General features: G+C 46.3%; 1 protein-coding gene across 1 annotated transcript in view; it reads left to right on the forward strand.

Annotated features, from left to right (window-relative positions):
• Window positions 1–15032, forward strand: part of LOC128273741 (putative uncharacterized protein DDB_G0286901) — a 43894-nt gene extending 28862 nt beyond the window's left edge. Inside the window, exons 2-4 of the mRNA XM_053011774.1 lie at window positions 8093–8230; window positions 12871–13076; window positions 14885–15032. Coding sequence (XP_052867734.1) covers window positions 8093–8230; window positions 12871–13076; window positions 14885–15032 — 492 coding nt within the window. The remainder of the gene's footprint in view (window positions 1–8092; window positions 8231–12870; window positions 13077–14884) is intronic.
• Window positions 15033–15615: the final 583 nt, after the last annotated feature.

The following is a 15615-nucleotide window of genomic DNA, read 5'->3' on the forward strand; positions in this document are numbered from 1 at the left end:
AAGCTAAACCACTGTCATTAAGAACATCAGTCTTTGGTTAACTCCATTCCGTAAGTTCGGTTGGCGGACGTTAAACTGCTGAATTCTTGAGGCATTCGGAAGAACACAAATCTCTTGGACTAGGAAGGGTAATTAATTCGTTGCAGGATTAACTGCGAAAATGGCATTATTATTTGAACGATGTTTTCTTCCTCTTGGACAAGCATGCACCAGAATAATAGATGTCCTTTACAATTTGTAGCCAATTCAAATTTGCATTCAAGCCTTGTGGCAAGCAGCTTCTTGCTCGTGTGCTCGTGAGAGGGCAATGATAAATTTATTATTTTACTCGTCATGTTCAGTCATTCATGAACCTGGGCTATATTATCATATAGATAGGCTTGGCCAAATCCCATGGAAATACAGTACATAACGAGGAAATCGTTGTTTTTCTCTTCGTCCGTTACGAGGAAACTTCATTTTTGAAATTAAAACAAAAAGCAGCACGTGCGGTGATGATGAGATAAGGCCTGTGACCGGTGTATCCTGTGGCGGAACAGGATAATCCTGGTCTGATGAAAAATAATGTTTTCTTTCGCACCAAAAAAGGAACACGAACACATGCACCGGTAATAAACTATTGTGTAAATAATTGGAATTGGAATAAAAGCGCTCCCCACGGCGAGCGTTCGTGCTAAAGCTTTAAAAGAGCAATATTGAAACAAACATGCTGCGAGTTTAAATCATGTTCCACGTGGCATTCGTTGATAAATGGTCACATCATTAACCATTTCCGAAGCCGCCCTCCATCATTACTCACAACACGCATAATTAATGTGATCGTTATCCCCCCCCCTAGGTCCGGACAGAAATGAAACGCGAGCCAGAGATTCGTGCGCTTCCTTTTATCTCTTCTCACCGAGGACACCAAGGCTCTAGCCGTTCCTCTGTCCCCCCAGCCGAGGTCCAAGATAAATGACATCTTGTGTGATCGGGCACATTTTTCAGCGTTCGATGCCCGATGGCAAAACTGGGGAAAATTGTCCCAAACTGGTCGGTAATTGGAACGCCTTCCGGTGTGTGACCCGGCCCTCGGACGGACCTTCCGGGCGTGGAAATAGTAGGTGCTACATTTTCACTAATTAAATTTCATCCACACAAACCACGCTTTTGCGGTTTGCGACGACTACGGAGGATTCAGTGTCGCGTTTTTCTTTTGCCGACCATTGGCCATTTATAAATCGTTTCCCACGAGGGGCACAATCCGGGGGCACAATTAGCGAGCCTTGTGTTCGCCTTCGCACCGCGATCCTTCCGTTCATTCCAACACGCGTTGACCCACGAGTTCCACAGAATTCCGTGCCATTAATTTCGGTCGAGATTTTGTACGGTTTCCGCGCACAGGATCGCAGGAGTGCATGGGGCGAAGGTACATGAAAAATGCACAAATACCGCCGCACCTGCCAGCCAGTCAGCCAGCTGTTGAATGGAGCGAGAAAAATGTGCTTTTAAAATGTAATGTAACACTCGTCCCGCGTTCGTTCACGTTCGTTCTTCATTTGGAGTAAAATCACGGGCGGGCGGGTGCAAATAAGTTTGGTTCCGAGGATACGTTCTTCGTTCCTTCGTTAACATTTTCTTCGCCAGCCCCGAACCATTTACGAGATGAACGCGTGGTGGCGCACCGCTCGTCAAACTTCCTGCGCGCACAGTGGGCAGACTGAAATGAATCAGACATTTTTCATTCTGCGTTGGGAAAACTTTTCCAATGAAGCAAATGGAAGCTGCTGGCAGGACTCTCTGTCGTGGCATGCTGCTGTCTTGGTGGCGGAAGACACGTGGCTTAATATAGAGATTCTTGTCCGAAAAGATCCGAGAACCATCTCATGGGGGTACACGGTTTCGTGATGGTAAAAGAGCTGATAAAGTCAAATTGTAAGAAGATTTGTGAAAAGTTTTTTAAACCCTTTCAGCCTTTCAGAAAGACGAGTAAAAAAAAAACTTAACTTACACTTATCAGCAGCGGCACAAAGTCAACAATGTTTTGAGTTTCCACCGACGTAATGACAGCCTTATCGCCACGGCGCCAATCTACAGGCCCGGTCGCGTGTACTTTTCTGCGAGCGATTCCATCACGTGACCCAACGTGACGAATAAAGCCATTTGGGAACGTTGAAATAATGCTCCCCGTTTTTTTGTTGCTCCTGTTGCCGTTACTCCTCACCTTTGCGTTCGTGAGAAGCGCAAATTAGAAGCCTTATCCGTCTTATGCTGAGCGCGCGGGACACCTTTCGGGTGTTGCTTTGGAAGACAAAAAAAATGGCCAAGCGAACCCGCCAGGACGATTGTTTCGCTTTTGAGGCATTTTTTTCTGAAAATATTTTTATGACCGCAACTTCGGCGCGGTCCCTTTTTTGTCCCGCCGCGTGGCGTGCAGGTGACAAGTGGTATTTATAAATTTTAATTATAATCTACCGAGCCCTGGCAGGACCGACGGTGGTAGACCCGACAATTGGGACTCCGCCACACGGGGAGTCACACAGTAAATCACGGTGCAAAAATCCATGCGGCAGTAATGAGATTGCATCGATCCGGAACATCCCACGGAACGGCTGGTGGCGTGTAGGTTTAGGAGCGTGGTGTGCCACTCCGATCCGATCATCATCGGGTGTCATCAAATGTCAACGGGGACGACAGCATGTGGCGACTCCCACGATTAATGTCGATTAATTGAAACTCATTTTCTCCGATACAAAGTAAGACATCCGAAGAGCGAGGCTTTTGGGTGCGTTGGAAGTGTTTTCGTTCGTTGGTAAACAACACACGGCGAATGGATGGCTGTCTATCGGAACGAAAAAAGAAAGGAAGAAGGGAACATTATCCGTGTGTCCTCGGGGAGCATCAAACGAAAGCACTCGCCAACGTCGTCGTCGCCGTCGCCGGGCGCTCAATGATCGATTAAGCTGCGTGAAGACGATCCGCGCCGGCCACATCCTGCCGTCCCACGCAAACACGCGACACGCGAGTAATTTTCCTCCCGCCCCATGTTTGTCCCGAAAAAGGACGAAACAAAGCAGCGGCGGAACGCACCACACGACATCAATAAGCAATAAATCACGGCGTCTCCACGGCACCCCGAACGAACTATTGGTCCACCGGCGGGCTGGCGGACACTCAAGGATCTGGAGGTTTGCTGCCCGAAGGCTCCGGTCGAACGGAAGCAGGTGGCAACAGTGTTTTGGTAGGCACGGGCGTGACCTGTGGACGCACCCCCGTGTGCCCTTGGCTATAAATCATTTTAATGTTTCAATTCGACCGCACCGACCGCTCCCCGGACGATGTATCGATACACCGGTATCGAATCGAATGAGACAAAAACGAGGACTGCCCGCGCAACTGTAAACACCGACCACGGGGGGAGTGTGTCTCCTCCCAAGGAAGAAGGAAGCCTCCGTGTGCTGGTGTTATTTTGATTTATTGTGGCGCCATGGCCCCGTTTGCCGAGACTCGCAGTTTCTGATGATGCTCCGGTAAGAGTCCGGTGATAATTCATTGCGCAGACTTCTGGCAGGCAAATTATTGGATGCTTACCACTGGGCACTCCCCGGACACTCGTAGGGTCAGGGCAAATTGGTCGCATCGCATATTAAGTATGTTTCGGCAATGTTCTTCGCGAATCTAGCGCCATCGCTGCGGAAGAATCTTATGTACGCTCAGCGCCTTTTATGCTCCTAGCAGCAGCACGGATCGAAGGTGGTCACCGTCGTTTGGCCACCATCATGGTTCGGTACAGTTTTCATCGATTCACGGTCCGACGCAAACCGGCAATCGCCCGGACGCCCGGACGGTGCGTCTTTCAATAATCGATACGGGGGTTATGGGGCGGAAAATGTCCTGCTGAACCTGCAGATTGTTCGCCTTGCCTTGTGGCCGATTTTTTTTTCCCAACGCCCCGATAAGGATTGTGAATGGTTCTGTTTTTGTTTTCCCCGAAGAATGTTGCCAATGCTGGATACACGAAAAAGTTTTCTGGAGGTCGTCGCGGATTTTCTCGTCGTCGTTTATGTGTGATTGCTGCTGTTCATAAGAATGCCGCCGCTGTGTGACCTTCGGAGTCGTTTCGGGACACGTGGCACATGTGTCTGGCCGAGCGATACACACGGAACCTTCGGGCTGTCGCACCGACATCTTGGCATCGTTCGCCAGGCATTAGATAATTTAATCAATTATACTACTGATAATTATACTACTGATCTAAAAAAAGGTTGCTTGAAGGCGAAACGTCATGTTGCGTTAAAAAAACATTCAAGTACACTCTTAAGCTTTTGAGAAGCGGCCGTTTCGTCATCAGTTCATTTACGGGGAACCTTCCATAATGGTCTGCATAAAAATGTGATTCCGCCCCAGGACATAGGCCCTTTTACAACTTCATTAGCATGTTCCATGTTCCGTTCGTACTTTCGCAACCCGCAGTATTTCGAGAGTATTTCGTTTTCGGGAAGTGGCTTCGCATTTTTCTACTGTCTCCCACTGTCTCAACTCACACATAGAATTACCGACCGAGACCGAGACCGAGCAAAAGTTTACGCAATCTTCAAGATCGCCCCGCGAAGGAAGCGAACAAAGTGCCCAACGAGTGTCCGGGAGTAAGCGGGTGGGCGATTCTGCCCGAAAGGCATCAATTTAAAATGAGATTACCAAACCCGCGGACATGCTTTCGAATGGCCCGCAGTATGCCCCGTTTGTGACGCAAATTACGCAATCTTTCGCACACAATTCCATCGGCGTAATGGAAATGCGGGATGTGGTATTGGCCGGCGGTGCTAGGGGGTCGCAAAATGGTACCACTTCCAGGGTAGGAATGGCCTTGAGGTGATTGTGATGAACGAAAGAATGTACTTAGCCTGAGAAAGGGACACTTTGCCAGCCAGCCACCCAGCCAGCTAGTGGAAACCGTCGGTTGCCTTATCCACAAACTAGCAAGCAACAGTCCACTTGGGCGTTTCAAGAGAGTAGTGATTTTTTTGCAAAATTGCTGTCCTTTGGCCGATGCCGAAGAAACCAAAGTGGGGTTGATCTAACTCTCGGGAGGTAGTAAAACCTACCGACAGAGTAGCGGCATTCCTGAGTGTGGAATGGACGGACGATTTCCGAACGGAGCAGCGGAGTTGGAGAGGACGATTTGTTGGAGGCCCAATTTTGTTTGTCACTTTGTAGTGAAGTTGCAGTGCAGGGCCGATCGACTTCCTGGTAGCAGCAGCAGGGCTGGTAATCATTGGCCCGTGTCCTTGGGGACAGCCTCGGACTGGCAATAAACTTGCTGTGAAGACGCGTCTTTGAAGCGCAAGTGGAAGGCCTTCTTGGAAAGCTTAAACTAAACCCACTCGCGCCGACCAGTGTGGCTCCCGTGGGATGTCCAGCCGCAGGATGCCGGAGATTTAGAAATGTCAGTGAAAAGGGCAACTGAAACCATGTCATATTTCCAGACATGTTACGACTCAAAGGGCCAACTAATGTTGAGTAGAGCATCGTTGAAGGTTCGTGGAACGAGAGCTGGGTACTGGGTTTATCTAATGCAGCAAGCACATGTTCTGAAAGTGCCATTTATTTGTCCGCCAATTGACGGTTTGCTTGAAGTTGTCGGGAAACACACTCTTGGTCGCTGTGTGAGTAATTGATATGAGCCAAGCCAGATCCTAAAGAGTTGAGAATTCATGATTGCGGATTCGAAACATTGCATTCTCGCCCTGACCACAATATGCTAGGGTGATCATTAAGTTTTGACGTTCGATACCAGAGAGCCTTACTACGAGTCTAATTTTTTTTTGTCATATTGGTACACTCTTCAGATGAACGTATGTGAAGTTTCATTTCAATCGGACACTTAGTTTTTTTTTACAAGCCATTTAGTATCGACATGTCACAATATCTTTTTACAGCTGTTATGACGTCATCATTTGATGAAAAACACTTTCCGCGCACGATTTTTGTTTGTCTGAAAACAGATGGAAGTCGCTATGGGCCAAATCTGGTGAATAGGGTGGATAATCCAACAGTTCGAACTTTAATTCATGGATTTTTGCCATTTTGGAAATACTCTTCTGACAGGGTGCGTTGCCCTGATGAAAGAGGTTGTTTTTCTTCTGCAAAGCGGGTCTTTTTTCACGAATTTTCGCATGCAGTTGCTCTAAAATGTTACAAAAATAATCAAAATTTATTGTTTTATCAATTTGCAAGTAATCCGCTAGCAAAATTCCATTTGCATCCCACAAAACTGATGCTAACATCTTTTAAGGCAATTTCTGGACGAACTCGTTTCGGACCTGAAGAAAAAGGTTCATACCACTTCTTAACCTATTGTTTTGATTCAGGATCATAGTGAGAGACCCAAGCCTCATCAACAGTGATGATTCAATGCACAAAATTCACTTTATCCTTTCGAAAAAGCTCTAAATGTTGCCGAGAATGTTGCACTCGAATGTGTTTTTAGCGGATGCGGCACTCATTTTGCAAACAGCTTTTAGGAACCCAAAACTTCAGTCAAAATATTGGTTATGAGCTCAATGAGTTGGCTAGGTCTTCTACTTAATTTCGATCAGTGATTGGACAGTTTTCGAAATCGATATCCTGTATTGTTTTACGATTTCAGGTGTTGTGTCTGTTTTTTGGCGTTTTTGACGCCTTAAAGGCTACTACGACCACGTTTAAACTCAGAAACCCCCGTTTTAACCCTTTTATTGAAGGCGAAGAGTCCTTATACACTTTCAACATTCGTTCATAATTTTCCTTTGCTTTTAAACTTTTTAAAAATAAAAATTGAATCATTGCACGATACTCGATTCTTTTCATTGAAAAAAAAATATTGTGACACGTCGATACAAAATAGCTTGTGAAAAAAAAACTAAGAGTCGGATTGAAATGAAACTTCACATACGTTCATGTGAAGAGTGTACCAATATGACAAAAAAAATTAGACTCGTAGCAGCGCCCTCTGGTATCGAACGTCAAAACTTAATGATCACCCTAGTATTTTATCTCATTGGAGTATTCAAATTTTTTTCAAACACCGAAACCAACAGAAACTTTTACCATTTTCATTACTTTCGTCGCTAATGTCGTGCCATTTCGTACGCGTGACTCAAAACATGGGCTTTATCATTTATGATGATTAAATGTAGCTCCATCTGACTCGCCCGCAACTCGCGAAAGTTTTCGCTCCGTTATTCTGCAGTCTGCACTTTCGGTCGCTTTCCAATTTATCTGATGCATGGCGCACGTCGTGGTGCTGTGCCGAGGAGTTGTCGAGGATTTTGCTTCGTCGTCGGTCGGGAAAACAAGACTCTTCTGAGACTGCGGCGAGTGTGACTTGTGTACAGTGTGGAGTGCAGTTTAGTTTTTTTCTTCGCTTGACTTTATGCACACCGAACACACTGATGGAAAGCGGGTTGGGAAAGCGCTTTCTTTCCGTCACGGCTGGGCAATGGGCCTGTCACACGGTTGTAACGGTCCCGGGTGTGTGACAAGGTTTCCCGGCTTCGCTTGATTTTGCTTTTCGTTCCGTCATCATCACGACGAGAGATGACAGTCACGACAAGAAATGAATTGGATTGTTTGTATGTGTGCCGGAAGGAGGACGACTGGCACGACAGTCACTCTATTGCTTCAGAGTGCACCAGGAGTGCTGACGTTGCAACAGGAGTGCTGAGTTTTGCTGCACTGCAGCTGACACTTTTGTGTCCGGCGTTAATTGAATTCTGCCACCCCGGTGCCATTGCACCGAAGGGTTTGATTGTTGTTGTGTCCTGTTCGGAGGCAACTTGAAAGGGAAGCACATTAATGGGAGTCATTTTGATTTCAGTCAGCGGCACAATGGCCTCCGCGCAGCAATAACGGTACGTTTCTTTGCTAAATGGTGTTTTGAACGTTTTTATTTACCGTACCGACGTTTTAAAATTGATTCTTGAGGGCTTCTTTCATTCGTTGGGATTTTGCTTTGTGGATTCCTTATTTTGTTTTATTGTTGAGTGGTACAATTTTTCTTCAACGTTTCAGGATTGTGGCCGAGTTAACAAAATGTTAAACTTGTTGTGGGGTTCTTTCTTTTTCATTCCAGGCGTCCACCTCGGAGCTGCTGAAGTGCTTAGGGATGTTCCTGCACGATCGGTGCCGCAAGTTGCGCGATTTCCAGGCCGGCGACGCTGTGATGTGGCTGAGGGCCGTCGACAGGAGCTTACTGCTGCAGGGCTGGCAGGTACGCATAACCGAACTTCCGGCCTTTGATGACGGGGAACCGAAACCGTAATGCGGTTGCCGGAAACCGACAAGGAAAACGAACCAACTCCTGGCGACCAGATTACCCCTCAATACTTTCGCACACGATGATCGAGCTTTGCCGCCTTTGCCACCACAATTCACCGACTCAAATAATCTCGTGTCGGAGGACCGGGACACCGGGCAGAAACGGGTGTTTGATTTAATTTGCAGGACATCCTTTCGAAGGATCCGCCAGATGGGATACTTCCGTCGAACGCTTGTTTTTGGTGGATGAGCAGTGGGTCTCGGCCGATCGCCTCGGTCCGTGGGAAAACTTCGTCGCTGTGCCGACGAGATGGGCCTCCGACAGGCGACGGCTTGATTAACGCCCCACGTAATCCACAGCCGGCTTTTCTTTCAGCACTCTCGAGCACGCCAGAGCCTTTATCCTGCTGCCGGCTGCTGCTGCTCCTGCTGCGGTCGCTCGGTGAAAAGTTTTGCACACTTTCCACTCCGACCCGCGCGGCGGTCCCTTCATTGAGTGCGGCGAGGAAGTTTTCATTACTTGGGCGAAAGTTTGAAGTGGAAACTTGGCTTGTGAAATAGCACAACAACAGATGCTTTGGTGAATGGCGCCGGAACGAAGGCTGCTAGAAGAGTGGTTTTGTGGGCACGGCACGGGCGACATCATAAATCTACTAATGATCTAATTAATTACCGGTATTGTGTGGCACCAGCAGCATTTCCCACCGGCCAGTAATGGGAGAAACGGCTATTGAAAAAGCTTGATTCGATTAGCCGATGTCACGAGATTTCGACCGGTTTGCCATCGATTATGTTCTCCAATATTACACCAGCCGGTAACCAGCAGACCCGAAATTCTTCTGTGGAAAGGCCAATCGAGTTTAGCGAACCCTGATTTTGTTCTATCGATTGAATAGTACCTTCTAGACTTTGGAAACGAGTCGTCGGTAATTTCTAAATATTTTTTCGATATTCAAAACCTAAAACATTACATTATGTCTGAAACATTACTATCAAAAGTTGAAACGAAATTAAAGAGTAGGAAATCTTTTCAGGCACAAGATGTTGAATGTAAATTTAATAATTAGTCCCTCGTTATGCATTGACACAGCTTAATCATTGATGGTAATTTTAGCTAAGCCATTAAGTTAGATGTTGCAAGTTAAAGTTACGCAGCCGAAGAGCGATAAAGAATTCGACATTCGTTCCAAGTTCCTATAAATATCATCATGGGTTTGTAATTAAACTCGTAGTGCAGTCCTCTTTGTAGGGTCTGCTAAGCCTTGCCGCGCCACGGAATTTGCGTACCTCGTACTATCAAACGGTCATTAGAAGAACCATGACCTGCATAACCTACTACCGTCGTCAGTCGCACCAATCTAGGTTAGACAGGCCGCGGAAACAAAGGCCAGCGTATGCAAACGGTTGGGTCAACCCAATTAAATGTTTTCGGTTGACCTCCTCTAAAACATTAACTACCCATACGGAACTTAGCTCCCACCAGGTCGCTTGCCTTAAAATTGGGCTGCTGGTACCGAGGATTTCCGCCGGTGACCTGCCGAATGGTGTCACTGTTGCGAGGCACGTGGTGAGAAAAATCGGTCTTTCGTTAGACTCAAAAAAGGACACCCGCAGTGTCGGCCCAAAATTGAATTGGGAGAAGAAAAATCACAACCCACTGCCAGCCCGTCGATGACGACGGTCATTAAACGATGATCGTGACGCGGCCCAGAATGTCCGTTTTGGTGCGGTGCTCGATTCTACCTCCCTTTCGGCGCCACTGTCCTGCCTGCCAGCAAAAACTTTCAAAGCGCGCGTTTTACGATTGGCCCTGGCGCGCTCGGGTTTACTACAAAAACGGCCGGCGAGGCGAGATCTGACAACAGCGTCATAAAGAAAAGGCCCATTCTCGTTCAATGGTTAATTTAGTGGAGAACCTCGGGATTTCGAAGGCTACAACGCAGCGCGTCGCTCTAGTGTGCAAAAACCCCTTTTGCAAATTTAATGAGCATTTTTGGACTAAACTCTACCACAAAACCTGCTTTTCCCGGAGTTTTCCCGGACCGTTTTGAAGCCCGCGCTGCGATGCTTTGTTCGGCCACTTACGTAAGGCTTTGCCCCATTATTCAAGCTCGAGTGACGGGTCGAGGTTAAAATACTGTCGAAAAAAGGTTAGAAGTTTGTGTCTTGCGTCACAACTTAATCCTAAGCTTTTGTCATAAAACGCGTTTTCAAAGATTTGATGGCTGTTTTGCTGCGGAGAGTTAGTAAAAACGAACGAAAAGGACACAATTTATGTGCGTGCGAATCTTATTTCCATTCAGAATGTCATACTGTAATCAAGTTTCTGCGCCGAAAACAAAACATGGTGTGTCTCACTGACAAGGCATGATAAAGAAACCGCTACATTACGAAAAACATGATCAACTTTTTGCGTTGGCCAACAGAACGCTCCAAACTGGAACACTTTTTACTGGGTTGCGCGCGCTATCTTGTGTCCCCGGGTGCCTGGGATTGTCTGGGGCTCCGCAAAGAGTGTGTCCAATATTTATACGCTCGACAAGCTTGATTTATGTCGATAATGTTTGGAAAATTGTTTTGCCTCCTCTCTTCGCGACCATTCGATCCGATTCTGCACGGTTGCTAGTCCTAGTCTGCCCCTTTCCGTTGTCGCCTGGTGATGATAGGTGCCTATCGAAGCTTGCCTCATGTAACAACCCTGGCTGGACCAGAGTGCATCACCGGAGCATCCAACCTTGATACTGGGTGTGATTAATGCATTTCCATTGGCCAGCGTCCAACGAAGGTGAACTAAGAACTGTTCGAACATGGTAGAGCATAAATCTTCACCGCGGACCTCGGAACAACAAACAAAGAGAATCACAAAGAAATTCTATGACGCCCAATTGCGACCATCGTGGTGCCGGCTGGCCCCCCCGTGTGGCCACTCGTTCTGGAACGGTACGAGGAAAGGATTATGCAACAAAGTTTTCTTGTCGATGGCAGGAAAAGCTCTTTGAATGAAATTTCCCCAAAAACAGTACGTAAGCTCAGCTTAATGAATTTGCAATCAATTTCGTTTTCCATCTGGAAAATGAGGATGCCGCTTGATAGCCGTTATTGAACACAAACATCTAGATATAAATAAAGTGTTGATGAAATTTATTGCCAACAGAAATTTACTCCCAGAACAGACATACGGAATAGACGTAAACTAATGTAAAGAAAATGAAATGAAATAATACTTTTAAACTAACAATTAGACTCTCGTGATATCCATAAGGAGAAGAGAGCATTGTAATTCGTTATAAATTTATACAAATATTTATACATATTATTAAATAAAAGAAAAACGGTATAATGGATCATCAACCGGGCCATCTTTTGGTTAGGGTTACTCACTTTAGAGGCTCCGTTTTTGTGGAATATAGTGACAGTTTCAAGTCTATCTACCTTTTTATAACACCATAGTGGCCGATTACTTTGGTTCCAGCCCTGGCAACTTTTGCCTCCTAGCGAACCAGGATCAAGTGCGATAGACGCGCCAAACTCACCTGGCCCACCCGGCGCACCCCTCCCCCCCATGTAAAAAAGAGTTTCACCGACGTCTGAAGTGTGTCGCTCGACTGATGAGCGAATAATTCCAGCCAACACATAAGCGCATTTGCATGTTCGTGGAAATGCCCGAACGGAATACCTTATCGCTGACCATGGCGGCAACCATCACCATCTGAGCCATGGTTTGTGTGGGATGTGGCCCATTGGGCCATTTACGAACCGATAGCCGGGAGCCCCGGAGATGGTGGTATGTGAAAAATGGAGCTGAAACTGTCTGTGAAACAGCCCCACGACCTAAATCCGATTTTTAAGCATGAATAAATTACACTATCGGTCGGAAAAGGGATGGTTTTGGTATGCGAATTTTTTCTCCAAACCACAAATCGCTATCGGTGTGCTCCTCCAACAGCGTCGGTGGTGGATTAGTGGGCAAATAAATAGACTGTAGCGGTTTGTGTAGAACCACTGCTACTAGTTTGCGGAGAAGTTTCCAATGAGTTTTAGAGCGAAATAAAACTGGAGATCGTAGCCTCTGAGAGCTATTGATTGTGTAAGATAGTGGTTAAGTAAGGACTATTTATGGCAAAAACCACCGTTGATCGTTTCAAGAGACTGCCCATAACAAACCTGCGAGTTTTATTGTTTTAATGTGACCTTAAAACTATCTAAGCGATACATGTTAACTACTGTTTAATGCGAACAACAATGCTCAAGAAGGTTCTATGGCCTTAGAAGATTTATACGTTTTATTACGGTACTCCGAATTGCAACAGCGAGTGTTCATTATTATCACAATGGCTTCGAGAAAAAAATCAATAATCAGCGAAAAAACTGTATGGAAAATAGTGCTCTCCATCGATTTCAATTCTCGGCGAACATTGAGCCGGGGATCCACAAACTAAGCCGTGCCTCCCATTTTATGCTCGTCCCTTATCGTTCCTAAAACAGAAAACCACTGCATTGGCCAGCTGACGCATCGGGCTACGGGTTTCGGGCGTTCCAAATCAATTAATTTATGCACCGTTTCCCTTCTCGGCTGTTACCGTTTTTCCGCAGGATGTTGCCTTCATCAACCCGGCGAACGTGGTGTTCGTGTACATGCTCGTCCGCGAGCTGGTCGATGGCGAGGAGACGAAGGAGGCGGAACTGCAGGCCGCCGTCCTAACCTGCCTGTACCTTTCCTACTCGTACATGGGAAATGAAATTAGCTACCCACTGAAACCGTTCCTAGTGGAGGACTCGAAGGATAAGTTCTGGGACAGGTAAGTACCGCAGCCACTGGGCACCGGGTGGGGACTGTTGGTGAAAAGGTAAACACATTGCCTCGCTTGGATCGGCAATTAATCATAAAAGCATAATGCCGAAAGGATCAGCGTGATCAGTCAGTTGATGCTGCTCCGGCGCGAATAATGGAAAATGGAAAATATGTTGCCGGCTTGAACCAACGCGGAAAAGCATGCGCCAAATGGGAGGGCCGTTGGTGTTTAGTTAGGTGGAGTGTGTGTGTGTGCGGCAATAGAAGTTGTTTTGTCGGAAAACAGGGATTTGTGGCCCGAAACATGAATCTTGAATTTTCTAACATAACCTTTATCGTTGGTAATGTCCGCGCGATAATTTATTGCTCCCGTCTACAGAAAGTATTTGGTTCCAGGAGACTTTCGTTTGCCTCGCAACAACTGTTTATTCCTCTTCTGGTTATGTCCAAACACACGAACAGATGTTCTTCAGATAAGGAGGAGTTTGCGATGGTCAATACTTTACTAAAATATATCGTAAAGTTTCCGGTGCTACGATTGGTGATATTCATTTGTTGAAAAATCGTATCGAAAAATTTAAAACTTGATCGGAATACACTAAATACGATGGATAAAACATGTATTATGGAAGAGAAAGCAACTTTGTGAAGCCGAATATCCATCCAATCGTATCCATCACAATATTCGTGACATGTGAAGTGAGGTTTTCACGTTACGTTAACATCAATCATAATTATTTACCTTTTTTCATTATGATCTATTTTGGTAATTCAACTTCGAGGTTGTATAACTGAAACTTCTGAGCAAAAATGTCAAGCCCTATTTACGCGACGACTCTTTTATGCCGCGAGTCCTTTTGAGTCAATGGACTGATTGATACGGGCCTATCGGAAAAAAAACTCGGATATCCGCCATCAATATTTGTTCTATTGGTCGTTGTTACTGTTTGAAGATATGTTTTTATATTTTTAATTCAATTGAAAGTTTTCTGTTTTTTATTCAAAACCCCACCAGTGCAGTGCAGAACATCAGGAAACGATACTTTGTCTTAGAGAAAATTAATTTACGATTCTGCGATTTTTTTCATATTTGCGTGTGAGTGTACTATTTCAGTCTAATGGACCTCGCACGGAAACGGCGCGCGCTGCGGGGTGCTGATGGATTTATAAGCGACAGCTAAAGAATTTATTTCCGCCACGTTCGAATCCCAGTTCCTGAACGCACGCCAGCCTCCGTGCTGGGGCAGGACGTTGCGGTTCGGGCTTGATTTATGTTAAAAACCAGACAATTGCTCTTCAAATAACAGGCACCATAGATCATTGCTACACTGTGTGCTTGTTTCAGCCCACCAACAGAAGCTTTTGACAGTGGGCCGTCATGGACTGTACCACATCAAGTACTCCTCTCTAGAACAGAGTAGTGGGTTAGAGGATTTTTTGATCCGGTTTCCCTCGCTCTGTTTGTGTACCCATACCGACACAGGGTAAGAGAATCCGGGAAAACGATGGCTTCCGGTGGGCAAACAAGATGGCGAAGACGTTCCAGAACAAAGGAATAGCAATTGAATTACATCGATAAATAATTCATTCCTTCTCGGGTGATTGGCCAGACAGAGTTTCTACCCGGCCCGACGGGATACGTACCTTGGGCACCGGCACCGACCACTTAAATCGACATCCTAATCGAATCACGACCACCAATCGCCCAGCGTTCAATGGCCTTTTCGCTTACTTCTTCTCTCGGGCCCTTACGGATGTCCGGAAAAGATGAGTCCTTAACTAAACCTTCTTCTCCACCGGTGCTCCTTTCCGCAGATGTTTGCTGATCGTGAACCGACTGTCCTCAAACATGCTGCGCATCAACGCCGAACCGGGTTTCTTCACCGAGATCTTCACCGAGCTGAAGGCTTGCGGTATGAACACGAACAACCCGGCCGGCAACATGCCGTGTGGTGCGGCTTGACGTACCCGCCATCCACGCGAGGTCGTCGTTCGGCTGTCGATTGCCGGGCAGCAGCAAAAGTACCAGCACCAGACGAGCACTCTGCAGGAGCTGACCAGCGTCGTCTGATCGATCGAATCACTCTACATCGACGCCAGCGCCAGCTAGTGGTAGAATGCAGTTTCGAAACTCGCTCTGCCGCAGCGAACGGCTGAGTCCGCTTGTACCTGCAAGCAGACTGCAGGAGACCACAATGTCCTTCACGAACTTACGACAAATATTAAAGAGCAACAAAAGTGGAAGATGAAGGACCGATTTCATGTAGCACATTGGCAGAGAAGACCGGTAAGGAGGGTTTCTGTTTGGAACAGGTTTTAAAGGACTTGCTGGCGATTGCGCTGGACAGCAATCGCAAGCTAACGTAATCGCAGATTCATTTCAAACCCGACACACTTTTCTCATTAGACTTCATTGTAGCTTTTATTTCACGCTGATTATAGGAACGATTAAACGTGACCATGAATTCAATTTAGAGATGATCTTCGAAGTACGAAAGCTTCGATCCAGCGTTTTACGTTGATATTCGTCGATAACATTCCATTTT

This window comes from Anopheles cruzii, chromosome 3, assembly GCF_943734635.1.
Source record: "Anopheles cruzii chromosome 3, idAnoCruzAS_RS32_06, whole genome shotgun sequence".
Taxonomy (NCBI): Eukaryota; Metazoa; Arthropoda; class Insecta; order Diptera; family Culicidae; genus Anopheles; species Anopheles cruzii.